The sequence below is a fragment of the Scardinius erythrophthalmus genome (assembly GCF_964197995.2).
Source record: "Scardinius erythrophthalmus genome assembly, chromosome: 14".
NCBI lineage: Eukaryota > Metazoa > Chordata > Actinopteri > Cypriniformes > Leuciscidae > Scardinius > Scardinius erythrophthalmus.
In genome coordinates, this window is record NC_138234.1 from 24,138,810 (window position 1) to 24,163,045 (window position 24,236).

Consider the following 24,236-nt stretch of genomic DNA (forward strand, 5'->3'; position numbering starts at 1 on the left):
CAACACAGGCCGGATACGCTCTGACCTCCTGAACTTTGCCAAGGGTTAAAGGTCAGGGGAAACCGGTCATTAATCCTCAGACTAGAACTTGGGGGTGGGACATCTGAGCTTCGAGTCTCGAGTCCCCGAGGTCCAGTAGCAAAGCTTGGAGACTGAGCCAGAGTTTACTTAGAAACAGTCAATCTGAGCAGACAGCCTGTTTCACAATAGCCACATCAAGTTCGAGCACGGGTGGTCAGTCATGTGGAGGAGGGGGTCATCAGAACACTCATTTCGACAATCCCAGGTGTCCATTGGGTGTTAGAAATGATTAGGCGTATAGATTAATTGAACACACGTCAGACTTAATTAAGCATGGCGTTTAATTAACCATGTAATTAATCTTATAGAGGCCGTACACACACGTACATATTCCAATTGGTTGAAACTTCAGCAGGCAGATGACACGGACTTGTAACTGTTCTCTGCTAGTAAGTCCAGCAAATTAAATGTCTGAAGCAAGAATAGACACATAATCCCTTTTGTGACTCAAGGCCCGAGATTTGGCCCAGGTGAAACTCTGGTGCTAGCAGTTAGCAGTAAATCATACTTACTTTCATATAATCTTTGACATATTATCCTCCTCTGGAGTGTATTCACAAGGTTTTAAAACTGCTAATGTGGCGGGTAAAAGATATTTGCACAATTTATATTTGATGCTAAATTTCTGCCAAAGAAAACATGCAGAGTGGGAAAGAGGTCCCTGTACACTCGGCAAGATACAGGCGCTAACACTTCAAGGGTTGAGCAAGGGTCAGTGTTTGTGGTCACATTAACATAGTCATTTGCAGTTGGAAAGCTGCATCAACAAAGAACTACCCTTTTTGGTGGAGCTCAGGGGTTGTCCACACATGCTACTCCAGTTCTCCATTACTAACTTAAAGGTCTTCTACAGATCAAGGGGTCAAAAGGGTCAGTCTGCAGACCTTCAAGAGTGACCCATGACAGCCCAGCCAACTCCAAATCCCACAGCTTTAAAGGGACAGTTTACCCGAAAATAAAAACTCTATCCCTCGCCTTCTTGTTGTTCCAAACCTGTATGACTTACTTTCTTCTGCAGAACACAAAAGAAGAAATTTTGACATTGTGGTCCAAACTAAATTGGACCCCACTGACTTTCATTGTATTGACTGAAATGACATACAGGTTTGGAATGCCAAGCCGTAAATGAGGACTGAATTTTTATTTTGGGGTGAACCATTCCTTTAAGCATCTGGGTTACTGTGGCAGAACTTAATTAGAACCCGGAGGAACTGGACAAAGGTGTATCCTAGTACACCGACAGTGAAGCAACCACACGTATAACGTATGCTAATATCTGTAGATATTACAACCTTTTCTGTGATCAATTATTTCCAAAAAAAAGTCCATCATTTAAGTCATCCTTTAAAAAGTCATAACCTGTGTGGCCATATTTTTAGCACATGTTGTAAGGGCAAATAGTAATTGAATCAGAAATATCAAATGTAATAACGATCCAAAGCTTAAGATGAACACAGCACTGCTAACTGTAAACAAGCGGTAAACTTCAGGTTTATCCCAACCCCACGGTGGATAAAAAAGGAACTCACATAGTCGTGGAAAGCCTTGGCCTCACTGGAATGTTCACATGTCTCCCGTCGATCTGGAGCTGCGCAGTACAGATCCCAGAATACACTGCAAAATAAGGCAGAATAAACAAAGCTGAGTATCAAATAAATGGGTGAACCTCACAGAACAAAACAGCTGCCCAACTAAACACCAACAGGCTGTTGTACACTTTACAACATCAAGGCCATGTGAAAATGGTACTGAATGGCATGGTTTGTTTTAAGCCCAGTTGTTCTAATTTTTCCAATTATCCTAATCTTTACCAAAAACAAGTTTTTGCCAAAATGCTTGAGCTCAACTGTGATGCATCTGACCTACTCACAAATATAAACACCACATTGCAGTTGTCATTTGCAAACCTTAAGGGTTTATTTTAACATGCAAAGCAATTTAATTCAGTTCCTTTTCGCCATTATGAGCTTTTTTTAAAGCACTGCAGGGCCAGACTGGGACACAATTTCAGGCTGGGAAATCGAACACTCATCCAGGCCATCCCAAACACCCACAACAAATTTTTAAACCACGGACAACCCTATTTTCTGTATGGCCATCACATAAAAAAGGTCTAAATGCTTATGCTGGGGCCATGCAAAATAAAGGTTCCCTCTTGAACTATACGTAACACTTCCCTTTTCCTTTTTTCCCCCCGACACCTCTCCTTCTCTTCCTTGTACGTGTACTTTTTTGTGTGCTATTTTTCTTGTACCCGTCACTTCTTCACCAGTCCAGCAGGTCTACTGTTATGAGTAGAACCTTGTTTCAAAAAACACCTCATTGTAATTTGTTTGCACAGGATCTAACTTTATCAAAGTATTACGTTAGTACAGTGTTGGTTGATGTTTTTCATCTTAGAAGGATTAAAAAAACTATATTTCATACAAATATAATAAAAAAAAAATGTAAATTGCCTAAAATGTCAAAATTAGTACAAGAACTACATTATGACAATATGTTTTTAGAAAAATCTTAATACTGAACATGTTATTTCATTATTACGATGACTAATATATAATAATGACTAGAGATGCACCCATTGCAATTATCTTGGCAGATTTTTCTGTAAGTGTGACCTGCCGATACAGATTTTCTTTCAAAGAACTATAATTGACAGCATATACAAACAAAAATCTACTTTTCTTCAATTGCAAAATGTCATTTTCATTTTTTTTTAAACAAGTAAAAAAAAAAAAAAAACAGATTTCAAACAACAGCACAAATAAATGGAATAGAATAACGAGAGATATGAAATAAAAATGGCTTTACGGTTTCCAGGTGGGTATACAGTATATTCAGGTAAGAAAACGAGTGAGTGAGAAGAGGCGGGAGTGTGTCACTTCGCCATCGGAGAGAAGAGAGCGAGAACGAGCAGCTGACGTTCTTGCCAACAAAAGAGTCACCGGTCTGGGCCGATCATGAGGAAAATCGTCCGATTACGGTCCCTGGCCGGTCGATCGGTGCATCTCTAGTAATGACGTCCTTTTGCATTCAGTATTTTGAGTGACAATAGTAATTGGGTGCTACTGCTAACATGTGCTAGCAGTTTAATACTTCGCTAAGTTAACGAAGACAAAACCGCAGCCTATTTACAGATGAAACTAAGCTGGACTTGAAGCCCTGAAAAGGTCAGTAATTTTGCCGTTTCTTCACGGAGACCTTCTCAGCTCCACCTGACTGATTGTCTCCATCTAAGTTCCTTGCATCGATTACTCTGTTCAAAACAGTTTTGATTGGCAGAGGCACGGAGCAGACGTTAAGCGAATCCTTGCCGGTCAAGATTTTTGTTTTAGAAACGTGTGAAATGGTTTCAAATCAGGCACCGGCTCCAGTACACTGTCTGTGTAAAAAGGCACTTCCGAGGAATAACAGAAAAATGATTTTCTTCAGTATCACACTCAGTAGAACTTGACAGCTTCTATCAAAGCTGGGTCACTGCAATCATAACCCCCTGGATAGCTTCCCACTTTATGAGGTGCGACCTGCAAGTGGCTAATCAATTAGGCTTGATATTTGTTAATTAAGGAAATACAGTCCTTAAGGGCTGCTAGGGGGAGCAGGTTGCACTCCAAATGGTCCCTTAATTACTTCATTGAAAATAAGTACCTGTTAAACAGGTCGGCATTAAACCGCTCTCACTCTTTAGATATTGATTTAATGGACGCTTCATAAAAGCTGCTGAAGCAGGGCTTAAGAAAACGAACGCAAGTTGTTCCATCTTCTGAGGCAGCACTTTTTACCGCTGTGCAATTTCTGCTGATGTAACAAAATTAAACTTCTGTTCTGAATGTGGGGAAAAAGCTTACGTTTGATGTGACAGATTGCAAAAAGGACAAAATAGGCCGCTCACGGCACAGCGACAGGTCAATGGGGCTAATCAGTTTCCACCCATTTCATATATCTTGCCGTGGAGTGGAAACCATTTGACGGATTTGTGTTCGTGTCCATAACGCAAAGGATAGCTTATGACAGCTTTCATAAATCACTCACTGTTTATGAGTGGAATAAGAGAGCAAGGTTAAACAACGTTCAGACTGCAAAAGTAGAGGAACTGCAGTAAAAATTGTTTAGATTCATGTGCAGATTGAGCTTAGGCTTCTTAAAAGGAATAAGTCAGCCAAAAAAATGTATTCTCGTTCCAAAGTCATATGACTTTGTCTTCCGTGGATCAGACTGCGCTGGTCACCCTTTTCCATGGAATTACAAAGAATGGGGACTAAATAAAGGTATGAATGAAAGGTTGTTCATATGATAGATTTGTGAAGACAAAATGCCAAATTAATCATTAAGACCATTTTTGAGAATTAGATGACGTGATTCAATGAAAAGAATAAAGTCAAAAGAACAACTGATTCAAGAAATCAGAGTTCTCTCGTGACCTCATGTGATGCATCAAGGCAGATGTCAGGATTTTCGTTGAGTAAATTTCAGTCGGACCACGTTTATGTTGCTTTTTGTCATTTTTGAGCTTGATAGCCCCATCTCTCTTTCACTCTGGGATATTCTTTAAAAATTACACAGTCATACTACTCCTTTTTGAAAAAAATCGAGAGAAAAAGCTGAGACACAAAGAGACAAAAAAAAAAACATGATGCCATACAAGATCCATAGATAAGCGAGTAAATGAGGGCTCAGTAGGAGGCACTATACATTAACACCTCACATCCTATAGAAGCCATAAACCAGGAAACAAATAAAACAGGTGAAAGGAAGGGAAAAGAAAAAGCAAGAAAGGCACTTTGACAGGGGAACGTCATGCCTGTTCAGTGCCCTTCAGTCAGTTCACAATAAAGCCGGGCGGCATTATCATATCTATCAGCCGCCGTTAAAGAGATTGCAGCTTTGTCGGAAAGCTGCTGGAGGGAGACAGCAGGACCATCTCAAATCCAATCAGGGTGCAGGGGAAATGAAATAAGACGCCAGTTACACTTTGTTACTGAAAAGCGTTTTCTAAAAAAAGTATGTTCGATTACCTTGATTTCAGCAAGACGACTTGCTTAATGCTTGCGTACTTTGCATTAACACACAGGAAATGTAGGAAAGTTTGTCTTTAAATAGCTGGTGTGATGACACATGACACACCTCAGTGGCTTTTAAGACATGAGGAAGTGTGACATCTAAATGTTAGTGTGCTATTACAGGTGTGAAATTATCCATCATCTTCTTATGTGAAAAATAATACTATACCTGAAACAAAAATGTACTTTACAGGGCTCGACATTAAGGCTTGTCCGCTTGTCCGGGACAAGTGGATTTTTTTGTAGGACAAGTGGAAGAGAAAATTAGTTGTCCCACTGGACAAGTTAAATTTCAAACAAAATAAAATGCCATGTTACTTCACGTTATGTGCCACTCATTACGTCTATAATTTTACAGATTTAATTTTACCGATTTGAGACGTCGCATCACTGCCATATTCAAACTGTGCTTTCGCGCGTTGCCTGGCGCTGAGCCAGAGTCGGATGCGTTCAGCGCTGTCATATCACAACTAAGCAGTGTTTTCAACCTCATAATTTTTATTTTAGGTTTCAGATATTTAAATACACATAAGCACGAGTAAAACAATACACTTGGAGTTTGTAAAATACACACTGATGTCTGTGGAAGCAGCAATAACAATCTATTCAAATATAATATCGCGTGACGCGTCGCCATGGAAACATTAAAGGGAAAGTTCGCCTTGAAAAAACTCACTCTGGGGGTGGGGGTGTCAGTTAGAATATTTTAAACTTACGCGTGAAAGGGTTAAAGAAAAGATAAAAAATAAATATTTGTGTGTGCTGTAAAGTGGTTAGAAAAAAAATAAGTCGGAATTGGCAGGTCAAACTCAATGAAAAACCGGAATCGCCTAGAAAATTGTAATCGGTGCATCTCTATGTCTACAAAATTATTTTAGATATAGTATACAGTAAGTCTGGCTAGCTTGTCTAACTAGCTTGCAAATACTGAGGATACCTACAAGAGTCACCACTTCCTCTGGTGATACACTGCGCACCAGTGTGCAAAGTATTACTTTGTATTATGGAGTCTGGAGATCTGGAGTCTGGAGATCCTTATTTCTTGTTGAAGGGGAACTCTGTTCTTGGGACACGTTCCTTTCTACTGTTTCAACTGAATTTTATTAATATTGATAGTGTTTGGATGCTTTCAATGGTTTGTTCAAATTCTGCATTAGCAAAACACAAAAAAATAAATAAATGATAAAATTATAAATCTTTACCCGGACAAGTGACTTTTGTGCATGGACAAGTAAAACATAAATTTACAGGAAATTTATCACATTTATCATTTATCCAAATTTAAGGACAAGTGCCTCAAAAAGTTAATGTCAAGCCCTGCTTTATATATAAAAAAACCATTATATCACCATTATACTATACTAACTATAAAAAGGGGGGATGGGATAAGGAAATGACCCAAAACGAAGGATTCAAACTTGCCCACATATAAGTGCCACAGTGCAACAGGTCTGTACATGTAGATTTCCCGCCATACCATCTCTCCAACATTTTGTTCCTTTAGATAATATAAAGCAAAATACACATCAAAATCTCTCTCTCTCTCTCTCTCAAAAAAAATATTCCACGTACTTCCAATTAGGCATGTGCCGGTATTCGGTAATGCGATAAATCGCGGTAATAAATATGCACGATATTGTTATCGCGGGCACTTCAAAATACCGTGAAAAATAATAGATCAGAATTTAGATTTTTAGAACGCGCATTATAGCTTATTTTCCATCAACCGCTTAAACAAACACTGCGTATGCTGCGCGAAACACGTGCGCACTCTGATGTAAACAATCGCCACGTGTATAAGCATGCGGCCGGTGCGCACTTCTAGTCTAATGTAAACAGTCCTCACACGCCGCCGCCTCTATGGCCGCCGCCGATCTATCCGGATCAATCCCGCTTCTAAAAGCAGAGCTGCCAACTCGACGCATTCAGCGCGAGACTCTTCACACGCTCACGCCACACATCCGTTTCCTCACGCAGAGAAAAATCGCGGAGCAAAGAGGACACGAAGACCGTCAAACAAGACAGAGCAGGTTACTTTTGATATGAAACAGGAGAACAATTGTGTCACAGAACGTTACATTTAAACCATTTAATGACCAGCAGCATGCTAGATGACTAAAACAAATAGATAAAGAGGAGTATTTTGCTGAATATGTGCACTGCACTTTTTTACATATTTATTTTTATTTGTGTCAGTACATAATTGTTATTATAATAAAAACCACATTATATTTGATTTAATTAGTTATTTGTAACCTTTAATAATACCAGCTGATAGGGCTTTACATGGTTACATAGCATTATGTGAGATATTTTTTTTTCATGAGAAAAAAATAACATGTGGGCTATCTACTGTAGCCTTCCTAATATTTATCCAAAATTAGTCAATACTGAATCAAGATTTAAATCAAATTCCAAGTATTGAATTGAAATCGTTAAATTTGTGTTAAGCAATACAAACAGTAGCCTACCAGTCATAGTATCATGTAATCATTGTAACATGTTGTCAATAAACTTAATAAAATTCAGTTTAGTTACCAAATGTTTTGACAATCACAATTACACCTTGTGAGCCAAGTTTTATTTTATTTTATTTTTACCCCCCCCCCCCCCCCCCCAATTAAATTAAAATTAAAATATTAAAATATCGTGATAATACCGTATACCGTGATAAAAGCTCACTCAATTAATCGCAGCATGAAAATGTGATACCGGCACATGCCTACTTCCAATACTTCAGTGTGACGTATTTTCGAGTAAAACTGGATATTCAGCAAGAAACAAATAAGTAGGAAGTGATTAGATGGCGTGGGAGTTTACATATCAAACAACAGAGAGACCGAATGAGTTTTCTAAAACAATGCCTAAATAGCTATTTAACTTATTTCTTGGAATAACATACACCGATTAATTATTCACTATTTAATTGAATAATTATTCACCAGAAACATGAATCCATTCAGGGTCAGTTTTGATTTTGTCTTGACTTTAAACACATGCTGCTATCCATCAGATGTAGCACATAGAAATGTTCTTAGCATCAATGCAATGTTGTACAACATGACCTGACCTAAGAGTTTATCAGTCTAACATGTAAATCAGCTGCTTTTTCATTTGCGTTGAGTCTTTTTAGATTGCGTCATGTCAGAGAAGAAAATAGTTACAAAATAAAAATAGGACATATTGTGTTCTACGTGCTTTAATGTCAACTTCAGGGGATACACAACCACAACACCCTTTCTTTCTGCTTTTTCCAGTTTTACACAGTTGCGTTCAAATTAAAGTGCATTGAAGGTAAACACTTCTCTGTGGCTTTTCAGTCATCTCTACCATTCACAAAGGAGGATGTCAGCCATAGGCCATCTGAAAGTAAAACATTTCTATGGCTCGACTTTCTCCTTTCTTACCAGAAATCGATTAAACAAATCTATGCACAAGATTAATCACAAACGGTCGACCTTTTTTTGCAATCCACACCTGCACCCCAACTAAAACCACCACCCCCAACCCCTTGCTCGCCTTACAACAGATGTGGATGACTGCCCCTCTCACCAAACTTTGCCTCCACCCCCTTCTGCCCCACCCCAGAGCCTGGTGCTACCATTCAAACCCCCTTACAACAGGAAACTGTCTTAGACAGAAGGGAAGAAAATGCAAAAGGGGGTAGTGGAGAAGGAGATTTGGCTGTTTAACACAAAGAAGACTGGAATGCAAGGAGTTAATCCGTTTGAGGGTTCTTCCGCAAACAAAGGACAGGCCTCCAGACAAAGGTTGGTGGGGGTACGCACAGGGGGGAGGGGTTGGCTTTCCCTTACCATCTGGCCCTTTTGTTTGGGGGAGGGGGGTTGGTGAAGAGGGCGGTACTCCATGGCCCCTCCAAGTCCCTAAAACCCCGATACGACCCCCCTCCTCTATGTGCTATAGCTCCAGACAGACGCCCCCTCCAATAGTGTCAACAGCATACAGGGACCCTCCAAAACCCACTAGACTCCCAATAATCTCACAGAGGGGAGCCAGTAATCCAAGATGGAGAATAAGTTGAGTGTGATAAATGAACACACTGCTCTGTGTGAACCTGATATCCATGCACTGATCTTATTTTTGAGTAAGCTTAGAACATAACGTGAATTCCAGACCAACATAAGAGTCTCCAATGGACCCAAGTTAAGATGGATGCCATATTTAATTTGGTTCCAATAAAATAAGGCTGTTATGGATAGATGTACGTACTGTTCAATAGGTTCTACTGTTGCGTACCTTGGGCTCGATAGTTCGTCAGACAAAACATTGAAAATGAGTCTTTCCGAAAAATTACCAGAGGACATAAAATCTATAGGAAACAATGGTTCCTTGTTGAAAATACCATCTCAGATCAACATGAATTTCCAAGCTAATCCTAACTGGTATGTGGCAGATTCTTGCTAACTAGCTAGTCCACTAGCTTAGGCATGTTTTTCACTAGCAAAAAAAATGCTTGGTTGACCAAGAGAGGCTTGCTGGTTAAGCAAGCTAAGAAGCCTTGTAGGCACAATGCTTGTCTCTTCAATAGGGTTTTGGATATAAGACCTTATTGAATGGACTGTACATTTAGCCCTCACAGCCTCATTTTAATTTGTGTAATAAATTCAAATTAAATATGGCCTCTACCCTGGCTAAGGTTCACAGAGTGGAAGCCAACAAAGAGGAATACAAGAACATGTCTTTAAATCAGCCAACAGTCATCCTCTGTTGAGATCTTCAAATCCATCCACAGCAATCACTCACAGACAACCCTCTACGCACATCTAAGTGTATACCATTAAGATATTAATACCTTAAGATATTGTTGGTTATTCAGTGTTTCTGTAAAAGGGCCAGATTGTTATTATTATTATTAGAATTACTAGTAGGATTATTATCTTTTAATAATTACTATTATCTTTTAATAATAATTACTATTACTATTTTTATATATATATATATATATATATATATATATATATATATATATATATATATATATATATATATATATATATATATATATATATATATATAAAAATAGTAATAGATAATAGTAATTATTATTAAAAGATAATAATCCTACTACTAATTCTAATAATAATAATAATAATAATAATATACAACGCACTAAGGATTAATGAGTTACTGGGTTTATTAATGTTAATCACGTTGTCAGCGTTCGCTCAAACTGATTTTCTGAAATCAAAACAGGGACGTTAATAGGTGAGCACCAGCCAATGAGATTGCCATTTGCGCATTAGTTCTGCCCACTTGCAGAGAATCCGGCATATCTTCTGCTTGTTCTTAAAACTGAATAATTCCAAATGAACTCTGTTATTTTGACAGGAAAATACAACAAAGAATATCGCTTACATGTAGCGCATCGATTCTGTCTGGCATGTAAGACTCTCACTCTCTCTTTGCGTGTGTGTGAGAAACACAGCGCCTTCACAGAGTTTACGGCACGTCAAATACAGGTACGCTGCGCAGGCCTAAAACAGGCCTAATGCTGTATGGCAACATACAAATATATATGTAATAAGGAGACAACCACTTCCAAGAATAATGGACTGTCGTTCATTAAGGCTCCTCTACTGCTGCTAATGGCTAGCATGGGCATACCGTCAGAGAATGTTAGGGGTTTTGAGTTACAAGATCGATACATACCACCACCATGAGTGCAGGAATCCAGGAGGCTCTCCTAATGTGATATTCTTCTCCCATCGGATCTAAAAAGGTAGAAACAGATAGAGAGAGACAGAGAAAAAGAGGTCAAGTATGAATAGAGCAGGTTCAGAAAGCATGAACTACAGTTAAAAAGCTCCATTATAATAGCAAAACAAATTAAACATCTAGTAATTTTGGTTCAGCAGACCAATGGCAAACTGGTTCCAGTCTAGGGATGTACAAAAAAACTTAAAAACCATTTATTCGCTGTGTTATCTGAACGACTAGCTGAATAGGCAGTCCTAAATAAGTCCTCTAATCAGGTCACACTGGTTTAGGGTCACACTGACCAACACATTATAAGCGATATATGGATACCTCATAATATTAAAACGTTTTCTAGCTTAAATAGATGCTCAAAAACAATGGCCAAAATGCCTGTCCGAATGTGTATGATTGTAGCATTGGTGCTTTAAAAGGTTTTACTACGCAACTTAAAAATATAAATTACAGAAGAAACTGAAACATTCAACCCTAATGTATAATATATCCAATATATGTCCCCATAACACAGACACCATTTAAAGTATTCACTCATCACATTCACTCTATCTTTAAAGATTACATCTACTCAGCCTACCACTGTAACGGATGCTACTTTTCCAAACAGACGTATTGATTTTAGCACATGCCCTGTCTATAACTATGCACCCAAAAAGCTGATGTGCATTATTCTGCGTTTCCCTGATGTAAGGGACTGATTAACAATGTTTTAAAGTGTGTATGTGTGTTTGTGCTGATCTGTGCAGAGTTGTGTAGCCCCTTGAGGTCCAAGGTGTAAGTAGAGGGAGTTTCAGCAGTAATTGTGAGGTGGCAAAGGGAACAAGCAGGTGACTGCTCCCTCATTAAGCTTCAATGCACAGGTGCGTCCTCCTGCTGTGTACCTGCCCGGGCCGAAAGACCTCCCCTGTGGTGTACGAGTGTGCCTGCACTAAGGTCTCGAGATCTGACGAGCGTTCGCCTAATTGAATAGCAACGGCGGTAATGACGACTTTCGACAGCACGCATGTTGACGCCCTACCGCCGTTACAAAAACACTGAAGCGTTGGTAAACACAGCCATCTGTTTACTTGTTGACTCTTTAATATTTATTTACAGAGTACAGTTTAATTTAGCAGTACAGTAGAATTAGCCTTTCTAAGACTATGCTAGACTAGACTTGAGGCAACAAATAAACAGCCTTAGGCAACTAATGCAATTAAGCTATGACTGTCAATAGATTCAATATCAATACTTTTTTTGCAGTCCATTCCTTTAAAAGGAAAAAATAAAACTATGTCTGAGTAGAGGTCGACCGATTTTACCAATAACAATAACAAGGATGGACCCGATAACCGATAATCAACTGATAGTTTTGATTATCAAAACTAGATAATTATCAAAGATAAATATCAAAACTAGTTTTGATTATAATCAACCGATAGTTTTTAAAATGGATACTGAACAAGAAAACATAACATGAAATAGTGCTGAACTTTATTACAAAAATAAAAAAAAAAACAGTACTGAACCATGAAAATGTACTGTACTTTTTAAATATAAATACATAATAATATATTAATTATACCTTGATCATTCATGTTAGTTCATAGTGCATTAACTAATGTTCTCAAAATGTAAAAATGTATTAGTAAATGTTGAAATTAACTAAGATCAATAAAAGTATTGTTCATTGTTAATGTTATAAATTGACTCTTAATGTAAAGTGTTACAATTTCATCTAAACACAAACAGTTATAATTATCTTTGAATATCAACACAAACGCCATAGCATTGAAATGAGTAACATGTGTTTTGTATGTATACTCTCCCGCTTTATTTGCTTCTATTTTAGAACACTTGATTATCTAATCAAAATAACAACATACATTACAGTGACGATAATAAAAGAACTGAAATCGGAAGCGTTTCTGATTTGTTTATATGCTTATGGCGGTTGCATCACTTTTCTTTCTCATGTCACTAGCTTTAAATATGCAACTTCGCGGCAAAACAAATGCATAAAAGTGACCAGCTGGATATAAACAAATGAAAATAGATCGTAATCGTAATCATTAAAAATTTGGGTCGGGCTTGCGCATGTTTTTGTCACATTGTTTTAACCGCTTGAGATACTGCTAATGTTAGCATCCACCTAGCCTCGACGACAAACATACTGCTGTTCTTTCTCTACTAATACAGCATCTAATCAACAAATTAATTACTTTATAATGATATGAAAACACGTAAAGTAGCGTACTGTATACATACCGTTTCATTGTCTGTTTTAAATCCGAATCTAAAGTGTCTCGCTCTGTGCAGCGCAGTCTCACACGTCAAAACAAACTCCACAGGGTGTCAGTGATAGTTTTTAATTTCACCTCTAGGGGCCGCTCTCATGCGACGTAATGACAGCGGACACTCAGCCGATACAGAAATGGACGCAACCCGGGGAAAAACTATCGGTTCTAGAGCTGCACGATTCTGGATGAATTAAGAATCACGATTATTTTATTTCAAACAGAGATCACGATTCTCCCATGACTGGGTCTCCCACGACCCAGTCTATTTAAAATGTTGAATTAATTTTAATGATTTTGTTTTTTATCGGTTTGAATGAATGATTCAATGACTCGCTCCAATATTTCACTGGTTTAATTATAGAATGAATTAGCATTTTTGAACAAATCTCTTGATTGATTCAATGAAAAATGCACTTTTTAACAGTCACTTGTCGCCACCAAGTGGCATAACAATGTAATTGATACAAACGTTATTTGAAGAGCCAAGTTACATTCAAAAGGTGATTTGCTCTATTTTTATCGCTACCGGAGACATCAGTGTTTATATCCGATTCCGAACTATAAACTTTTATCCCAGTACTCCTATGATAATCTGAATTGCTATAACAGAAATAATGATACAGTGAGGTTGAAAAGACACATGAATTCTACTCTTTCTGGATCAGCGTCAGCTCCAATGCAGATCTGAATGTTTCGAATTGTTGTCATTTAGGAATGAAATCGCCTGGGTGTTTGAATCGAGATCATGATATTTTAACGATTAGCTAATAGTCTAGCTCTAATCGGTATGGATTTTTGCCGATAACTGATTGTCCCAGCAAACGGTTATCGGCAAAACCGATCAATCGGTCGACTTCTTTAGGGTTTGACAATTCATTAGGATAATGCACAAAGTGGAATATATAAAAAAAAACATTATGCTCACATATATTACTTTTCATTTCAACAAAACGTACAAGAATTGCAGCTAAAAACAATAAATAACAAAACTTTCTTAGATTTTTGCCTTAACCTGTTAAGCTTCACCAGTGCGTCGGCGCACTGAAGCGTTTTTTATTTATTTAATTCAAAATTACTATCAGATTTAATGTTATACCTTGACAAACTATACATCATTAAAAAGATATAAGACTCAAGTTTCAGTATTTGACCACTATTGTATTGTGAGAAACTCATAGTGACAGTTATGTCTTAATTTGTGTCAGGAGTTATGAAATGAAAAAATGAGTCGATACCTTTAATATGAATTATGCGCGTCAGCCGCTCCCATTCATAAAAAACTCTGTGCTGTCGTCATGACAGCGATACACAAAACAACGTCCCTCAGGGCTTTAGCTCAAAAATGTGCAGATTTGGAGAAATATTGATAGATTCTTTTAGATTCACATCATATTTCTATAGACAGGAATAATATTTATTGAATTTATACCCAAATGCGTCAATGTAATCTTTATGAGCGTTTGGTATTCTAATTCACAGTGTTTTCAATTCATACCAATAGCCTGAGGGCGCTATATGCACAGTAATATAGTCCATATATGGCACATGAAGAAGAGCCATGATCATGTGACATTCCAGGAAGCCTCGAACACACACACAGCTAACAGAGATCGGCTGTAATCATGCAGATAAAAGATGTTTTGAAGACAATAAACATGATTGCAATGATATCTGATTTGCCTGTGTTCTTCAAGCCATGCCAGGTATTTTTATAATAATAGATTATATTTATAATGTAATGCTAATCTATATAGACTTCATCATTGTGCATAATACTATCAAATAATATATTTTCTGTCTGATTTTTTTATCTGAAGCTAAATTAGATCACAGAAGATTATTTAAAACATTCGGCTTGAGTTATAAAGTACGTTTTGAGCATAAATATGGTTTTAATCTCATATATTGTCGTGTATTGATGGTGTGCTAAGCTAACATGCTAGCTAGCCCTAACTGTTAGTCACATGACATGGTCTTGAAAAACATTTAACTAAATACAGAGTTTTGGGCTTATTATCTTCAGATTTTAAACATAAAATGTTTAGACATGTGGCTTTAGCTGTAGTGCATTTCTAGATTGCTCCAGTGCCAATTTCAATTTTATTTTCATGAGGATGTTTCATAAAAAATAATTTCTAATAACTTTACAAAACTTTGAAGCTATTTATAACAATTTTTGTCATTACGACAATAATTAATTCTACATTTACAATAAACTGCCAGGTGTCAGCTTTCAAACGAGATCATACTTGTGCTTTTAGTACAAAGGGTTCATGAACTGTATCTGTTTTAGTTTGGGTATGTCATTTCTGGGGATTTTTCAAAAGTGGCGTTGCAGCTTAACAGGTTAAAATGTTTTTGATCACTTTTGATCGATCTTATTAAAGTTCACGATTAAAAGAGCGAAAAAGTTTTATCTAACATCTCATCTGAATGAAAATTTTATATTAGAATGAATATTGAGTTGTCCAGGAATTGAAATGTGTAAAATCATGATATCGCACTGGTGTTTTTAAATATCTGTGTATCATGCCACCCTACAATGCTGGGCTAAAATTCAGAGACAACACCTCACCAGTCTGACCAAAGTCCCAGGAGGTTCTTACATGCACAAGGCCAGAATTTGGCACGGTGCTTCATCTTTGTCAAACTTTTTCTGAGCGAAACATTTAAAAACACTGGTAGCTTTTAAAAGGGCACTTAATGATACCCACACAAACAAACGCAGCAGGTGCCAGAGGGCCGCGGCGAATGCAATAAGATAGATGATAACATTTGAAAAGTTCACAATCTGTAAAGGTCCTGAAGCACTAAAGAAGAGTGTTAATGTCTTATAATGTCAAACAATTAACATTTACACATCTTTATAACTGAAAAAACATATCTTGTCAAAAACAGCTTCCATATTCATTCAAATTACCAATTGAAAAGCTGAACACACATCACCTGCCTCCAACAACTATAAATGCCTTCCAATATAAAGCACAATAAAACACACTGTGTGACACATTTCAAGACCGCAGGTCAGCAAAATCTTGAAAAATGCTAATAAATTAAGTTCCACACAAACTGCCTTCTTGATTCAATTAAAGGATAGGCTATCAAAGCCCATATAAATTATTAAAGAAATGAGTCAAACCAATAAAAGTCTTTGATTGGCCTTGAAAGAAAGCATTACAGCAGATTGAGAGTGTATTACAAACCAATTGCACCTGTTCCCACAGAGGCCGACATTAAATCAGACTTTTAACATGCAGTCGTGTTTGAGAGCGGTTCTGAACAGAAGTGGTGGCATCACCTCCACTCCAGACATGTAGTGTACTCAAGCTCCATATGATGTTCATATACTGAGAACGGCATTGACACCATCTACAGCAGAAGCTCCACCGCTCCATAAAAACCATACCTACAATCCACTTTACTACGCCAGCAGTTGCCGCACGAATGTTAATGCTCTGATCGCGCCCCCTCAGAGGCGCTCAAACTGATTTTCAGAAACACAATCGCTGGTGACGTTACGTAATATCATAGCAACGACACTTCCCTTTATTGATCAATAACTTTCAATGTTTTTGCAGATAAATGGAGGTCGCTTTGGAGAAAGCAATCCTACTAAATAAGAAGTTGCGTTTTAATAAGAAACTATGATGTTTATACAGATCAAACAACTGTAAATATCTCTATATACTACCAAAAAGAACAGTCCACAGTTGCTGAAACAAAGCAATTGGAATTGATTGATTAATTGATCCATTCATAAATAAGACCGTACTCATTTCTGGCCTCAAATCCACCTTGAATTTTATTCATATTTCTAGACTACACGATAACAATATGATTGTGCGATACCACTTACCTCTGACAGGAAGGTCTGTGCCGATTTCTGTGCGCCAACATGCAGCAAGTACTCATACACATATAAAGCTAACCTGTAAGACAAAAGAGGAAATAGGCATTGTAAATCTCAGGAGACTTGAGGGTTTTCCTTAAATCGTCAATTTTGGGTTGGTCCCAAACCAAGTTAGAAAAATGCTGTTCCACTGGCTTTCCCATTCTAGATGGACAGGCAAACACATTACAGCAATTCACTTCGGTGCATGTTGAAACCTCACAGGTGCTCAGTAGCAAAACATTCTTGGAAATGCAGACTGGTGAAAATAGTTTGAAATCTGAGATTTGAGGTGAAGACACTTAAGTGTCACACTTCAATGTCAATGACAACACAAGTGAGATTTCATAATTCTTTATACCAACTGATACCACAGCAACAACAAAAAAAAAAGTATCACAGCATTGCTATTAAAAAGTTTGGGGTCAGTAAGATCTTTTTTAAAGAAATTAATACTTTTATGGAGCAAGGACTCTTAAAGCGAGGCATTAAAGTGATCAAAAGTGACAGTAAAGACATAACTAAATGTTACAAAGAATGTTAGTCAACAAATCCTAAAGAAAATGTATCAGTTTCCACAAAAATATTATAATAATATAATAATAATAATAACTGTTTCTTGAGCAGCAAATCAGCATATTAGAATTATTTCTGAAGGATCATGTGACACTGAAGAGTAATGATGCATAAAATTCAACTTTGATTACAGGAATAAATGAATAAATTAAAATATATTAAATGTAAATTGACAATATTACTGTTTTGCTGTATTTTATAAAATAAATGCAGCCTTGGTAAGCATAAGAGACTCTTCTTTCAAGAACAGTAAAAAATTCTACCCAAAACTTTTGAACAGTGATACAAGTATGATGCAAGATGGAAGTTTAATTGGCATATTATTAATTTAAAACGGTAAACATGAACATACATATGAACAAAAATAATACAAACGTAGCCTTCAATTATATTTCAGAATAAAACAAATTGATTCCAAGAAATTATTAAAGTAAACACCAATAAAGAACATAAATTCATTCAGAGCATGAGCTCCTTAAATTAAAAAAAGCCTTCATTAAACAAATTATAATAAGGGTTTTCAATTAAGATTAAATGCAGTAATTTAGTACATTTATTTAAAAATATATATTTATTAATTACATTAAAACATTTAAATCATGCAATTACTCTGACCCATAAATGAATTAATTTTTGAGAGCCACTTTGTAATGTACATTAAACAAATCTAAATATAATGAAATGTTGATTTTTTTAAAGCAATTATTAATATATATGATTAATTCAATGAATTACATGTAACTAACGTGATTTGAAATTGTAAAAATTGACAGGCCTAATAAAAATGCATTATCTGTCCACAAAATACACTCCCCATTACTATTTAAAGAGCATCTCCTGAAGAACAGCTTCAAGGATCAAATACCAAGGACTCATTTTCCCCTCAAACGTCTGAATTATTTCTTGGTGTTTCATCAGACGTACTCATTTTAGGAGCTACCCTCAAGTATATATACAGCTGTCAACAAAGTTGTACTTTTGTGCAATGCGAGGAAAAGATTTCAGAGTTTTCCTTCTAATTTAATTACAGTCATTTTTAACATTTAGAAAAATGGAAATTCATTTCACGGAACTCGTGTCACACTTAATTTTCTCCCCCAAAAAAACAGCACATCTGCGCAGGTTCTTCCAGCAGTGTGATGGAGGAACACAATTATGTGACGAGTTCACGAACGCCCACGTCCATCAACTGACTGACACACTGACCTGAGAAGAGCATTAATTTTCACACTTTAATGTCATTCCCAAAAAGATGGACTTCCACAACTTGATTTGTTCATCTACGTTTTTTCTTCCATCTTCATCAGTTTTGAGATTTTTAACAACAGTGCCTACTTTAACATTTAGACAAACATGTTAGGCTAAAAATTGTTGGACTTCCATCCACACGGAGATGCCATTTTTGTCCTGTGAAAACAGCTTTTTGAAGACACTCTCCCAAGTGGATACATCTGAAAATGCCATTTTTGTAAGTGTAAAAACAGGTATTTGAAAATGATGGTGATTGTCTAGTCGTGACACATATTGTACCAATAGATATCCACGGTTATTATACCGGTATGTGCCTGCTACACAGTAAAAAGTGATGTGTTGACTTAATTTGGAAAAAAGTGAGGAAACCTGTTGCCTTAAAATTATTAAAGGTACACTATGTAAGAATTTTGTCTCATAATATCCAAAAACCACTTGCAGAGTGTTATATATTTCTTTCAATTGTGTGCTTACATTATCCTAAATGTTTCCAAGAATTTGTAAATACAGAGAAATTCACAATTTTAAATAGTGTACGTCCCTTGTCGCCTGTAATATTCGCGTTACTACTGGTTTCCGCTTGTACTACCATAGTAACCATGGCGACAGACGTGGAAAACTGTTACCTCTAACAGCACCCTCACGCTGTTGTCGTTTCGTTCAAACATTATGGACCATGGTAAGCAGACTTTGGGACAAAAGGAGAAATAAAACGAGGATCAACATTGGCGTGGCGTTTTCGAGATGCCGATAGCTCCACGTCCGCGACAAACTTCGACTTGACAGCTTCAAGAGTCACGACTTGACAGGGACGCCGCTCTTGCATGTACTAGACAGGTGAGAAAATGTACATAAAACTAATCAATGTTATATAGCTCAACATGATGAAATGTTAAAATATGATCACCATGTTGAGCTTACTGCTAGTCTCATACAGCCAACAAACTAACACATAGAATAACATTATAACTTTCAACACACTCAAATGCAGTTTAGTGTGATAGTGTGACGTTAGACCAAGTGAAACAGCGCTGCGTTACCTCACTTTTTTAATTCGTCAAATAAACTGACCTGTACAGCACTTGCGGGTAGTTCGGTAGAATGAAATGTCTTTATATCTGCGGGACTCGAGTTTGGCGCTGATATCTGTCTCTTATTAGCAATCGCGTCCTGCTTCATACCACAGTCATAAACATGAATGCATTCACTCATCCATAAACATTATTAGATCCATCGGCATGACGACAAGTTCCATGATTCCACTTATTCACTGCGTCATCAACCTACGCCTTTGTTATTGTAAGAGGTTAGCAACCCCTAGCAGCAAAAAAAAAAATTACATATTGTAGCTTTAAGCAAATAAACGTATGCGCAATTAAAACTTGACAATTCCACATAACTTATTTTTTTCAATTATGCATGAAGCTTATTTACTTAAAAAAAAGTGAGGAAACCCGTTGCCTTAAAATTAAGTTGTCAACTGATCACTTTTTTCAGTGTATGTGCTATTGACTTTCACAGTATTGCTCAAGATAAATGTTTTTTTGTACAATTACATTCCTGTAAAGATTTACCAGCAATTGTCCTGCGGCAAAACATGAAGGCAATTGCGTTTTAGACCAGACATGGAACAGTGACTGAGTGGACACAACATTCAGTGTATATTATGTATATTTTGCTAAAATGATCAAGCCAGAAGAACAGCTTGATAACTTTATTATAACTCGTCTCTCTGTCTTATTTCAGTGAACTTTTATTGCATTTTACGCATCGCAGTAAGCTGATTTTAGCGTTTTCCGACATTTCGGTGTGGAATAGAAACTTGTAAATACTAGTATGGACAGAAAGTGTTTTGAAACGAAAACGCCATTTTCGAATGTATCCGGATTAAAAGGATAGTTCACCCAAAAATGAAAATGTTTCTATTACTTACTCACAAGTTGTTCTAAACCTGTATGAGTTTCTATCTTCTGTTGAACACAAAATAATCTAATTTTTTAAAGAATGTTGGTAACCAGAAAGTTGACAGTAGGCACCGTTGACTTCCATAGTAAGAAAAAATACTAAACAAATATACTAAGGAAGAAAATGGGTGTCGTTAACCAACATTCTTCAAAATATCTTCTTTTGGAACAGAAGTAAATGTTGACTATCCCTTTAATGTAGACGTAGCCTTACAACACAACACTGGTTAAAACTAGTCAACTAGTCGTCGTTCAGACATCCCACTGGACCTTTAGTCAGAGTCATGTACCGGACAGCAAAAGTCTGCTCAATTGAACCTAGCACTGAGATGGATCAAACAGAGATTCCCACAAGTGCCTGGATTAAATTTTCATTGTAAACTCTAGATAATCTGAGGATCTTCTGCAGGTTGAAGATGAGTTTCTGCTCTTGGCCTGAGGCATTATTGTGAAGGACTTCATCTACAGTGGGCTTTAGGGAGCGCTTTTTGTCATACTGTCAGAGGAACATATCGTTATTTCGACTAATAGCGAGACCGCAGGTGGAGGATCAACAGGCTGAGATGCTCAGTGTGCGTTCGACTAATCCTCATGCAATACAACAGCTCAGGGTGCAATAGGAAGGCGGACCTATTGACTTAATATTTAGATTAATGACTCCATAAGACCGGTCGAAAGCTATCGTTTTCACACGCCTGCTTCTGAGAGGCGCGCAGCAGGGATAATTTAGACCTTGACAGCGGCGTACGGACGTCTGCATGGATGCCGATACGGCGATGATGGACAGGAATATCTGACAAGGTTCTGCTTTTGCTCTGCCATTCAGGCGTGGCGGCTCGCTGTGTGTCCGGTCTCATTATGATGAGCTCTCCTGACTTAACCTGAGAACACATCTTGACATCTCGCCCGAGGCTCCCCGTCAAGACTTCGTTTATACATAAAAGGGGCAGAGCCAAGTTTAGCTAGCTTAAGCGCAGACAGTTAACAAATTAACTTTGCTGTCTCCATTTCAATAATTCAGTTGCAGGGTCTGGAGTGAAGGTGAAGAGCATGTGAGGAGAGCTAGAAAGTTTTGAAGTGAAGTTAAGGGATATCATGCACCAGAGGGTCTCTAGTTTTGTTTCAGAACCCAAATTTGAGAAAAGCAAACCAGTACCTGGTGTAGATTTTTGAGAATAAAAACAAAGATTATCAGACTATGTTTTACTAGAAAATGTTTTTCTTCTTCAATATTTCATGTGTTACTTCCTGTCTCTTTATCATTAATTCTGAAACTTAGAAATTTCAAGGTGGAAATTGTTTCCACACCACTTTTTTTTTAGTGCATGTCCAACTACTCATCCCTCTTGGCATATGCATGAATTTGCACAATTTCTGTTTTGTAAGACCGCACATATTTTAAAGTTCTGGCCGATTCCGATAATAAACTGATAATTAATTTATTGGTTATTGACGATTAAATTGATAATCATGATTATTTTGCTCAAAATTATAATTGTAATGATTGTTGTCATTTGAGAAATTTATTTTGACATTTCATCAGAATTATTGCACTTTCATTTCTAAGCAGAAATCAAGAGAATGTCAACCCATACACAGTTTATTTTACCTCAGTCTCCTGATTCATTATAGGCTATTTATCCTATAAATTAACAAAAATTAAAACAGTGAAATTCCTAATAGTAATTCCAATAATTCCAAATGACAACAGCATAAAAGACTTCATCTTGTAACAGACATTTATTAATTCATTAAGTGCATTTATTCAGCGATCACAATAGCAAACAATATAGTTGGGATTCATGTTTGGATTTATTAGGTTACATTTCATCACTGAGGATGTTTGATCGCAGATTTAGTCGCAGCGAACATCGCAAGTGGCTCGCGACAGAAAATAGACACTTATTTAAGAAGAATATTTCCAGTTTATTGGTTTGTCTGTGTTTTCAGATCATCAGTGTTTCTTCCACAGTGTAGAGAGCGCATGGTTGCCAGATTGCAAAGTAAATTGTATCCTTTTAATACACCCACACACTACAAGATAATCAGCCTGTTTTTGGGCCAGATTCTCCCCTTCTGACAATCCTAGATGTTCTGATGGTTCTACAGATTATCTTATCAGATTTTCCTGTGGTGTGATGCGCGTTAAGAGTGATTAATTCTGCTCGGAAGAACGTCGGAGCACCGATCTCAAATCATAAATATCCAACATGTTGAATATTTACGATCAGAAATCCTGATATGTGAGGGGAACCCCGAGGACAAACGCACTCTTGTAGTTCGTCATGTGGAAAAAGACGATACCCAATCAGAAAGCAAGCTGACGGAAGCATAACAAGACATCATCATCCAAACCAAATTCTTTTTTTCCTGTAAAAAGCAGTCCAAACACTATTATCACCATTTCTTCCTGCCCTTCGTCCGCCATGTTTGTTTACTCTAAACTCAAGTTTGACTACGAGATTCCCCATGTTCAAGAATCAGCTTTAAGTTTGTGACATCTGGCAACTGCAAACATGAACGCTTGTAGTAGAGGTCTCCTCTGTAGTATTTTGTCTCCTTTTTTCATTAAAAATAAAGAGAGATTTTGGTCATTTTAGTCTTTCAGTCATTCTAGTCTAGTCTTTTTTCGTCAATGACATAGCATGTTAATATTTAATCACAGTAATCGTTTAATGACCTTGGTGCCGTCTCGTCATCTACTTGTCTTAGTAAACTAACTAAACTTACTAAAACTTTTTTCGTCAGTTTCCGTTAACAAAATGAACACTAACTAAACAATGATTTTAAAGTAAATGTAATGTTTAATGAACATGTACAACTACACATACAATCTGCAGATACCAATAAATAATACTGTTTTGATTCTGACTATACTGAGTGCAGGTCACAAGACAACATGCTAGCTTAGATGCAACTTTTGAGAAAACTCGATTTTAGCACATAAAGGGTTCGCAAACCTATCACAAGTGGCCTGATTGTTCCATTGACATCATGAAAAGTGCTGTCATAATATTGTTGGTGTGGCCTGGTTCCACATCCTTGTAGATTGTGACACAACTTGGCTGATCCTTCATTCATAACCAAAGACTGACAGAAAAATTCATTAAAGCAATAGCGCTAAATAAAAAATGTTGATAAACTTTCATGAGGCAATCCATCTCGATTATTCTGATGAAAGCGGACCGAGCGCTCTTTTAGAAAACACGCACGCACAAAACAGACATTTCCGCGTTACAACTGAGAGCGATCATTAAATATGCCCCGAAATAATTACAGAGAACATCTCTCTTCAAAGTAAACTTGAAAAGCCATACATCCAGCAATCCAAGATGGAAAATTAATTGATTCTCATCTATGTCTGAGAGCAACGTTTATCCAAAACAGAGCAAATCAGACGCTC

The 24,236-nt window shown here is 37.1% G+C and overlaps 1 protein-coding gene across 1 annotated transcript in view; it reads right to left on the bottom strand.

The window, feature by feature from the left end:
* Nucleotides 1-24,236, bottom strand: part of ssbp4 (single stranded DNA binding protein 4) — a 73,767-nt gene that overhangs the window by 47,280 nt on the left and 2,251 nt on the right. The window contains exons 2-4 of the mRNA XM_081385354.1: nucleotides 17,010-17,082; nucleotides 10,812-10,873; nucleotides 1,611-1,695 (exon numbers count right to left, since the gene is read on the bottom strand). Coding sequence (XP_081241480.1) covers nucleotides 1,611-1,695; nucleotides 10,812-10,873; nucleotides 17,010-17,082 — 220 coding nt within the window. The remainder of the gene's footprint in view (nucleotides 1-1,610; nucleotides 1,696-10,811; nucleotides 10,874-17,009; nucleotides 17,083-24,236) is intronic.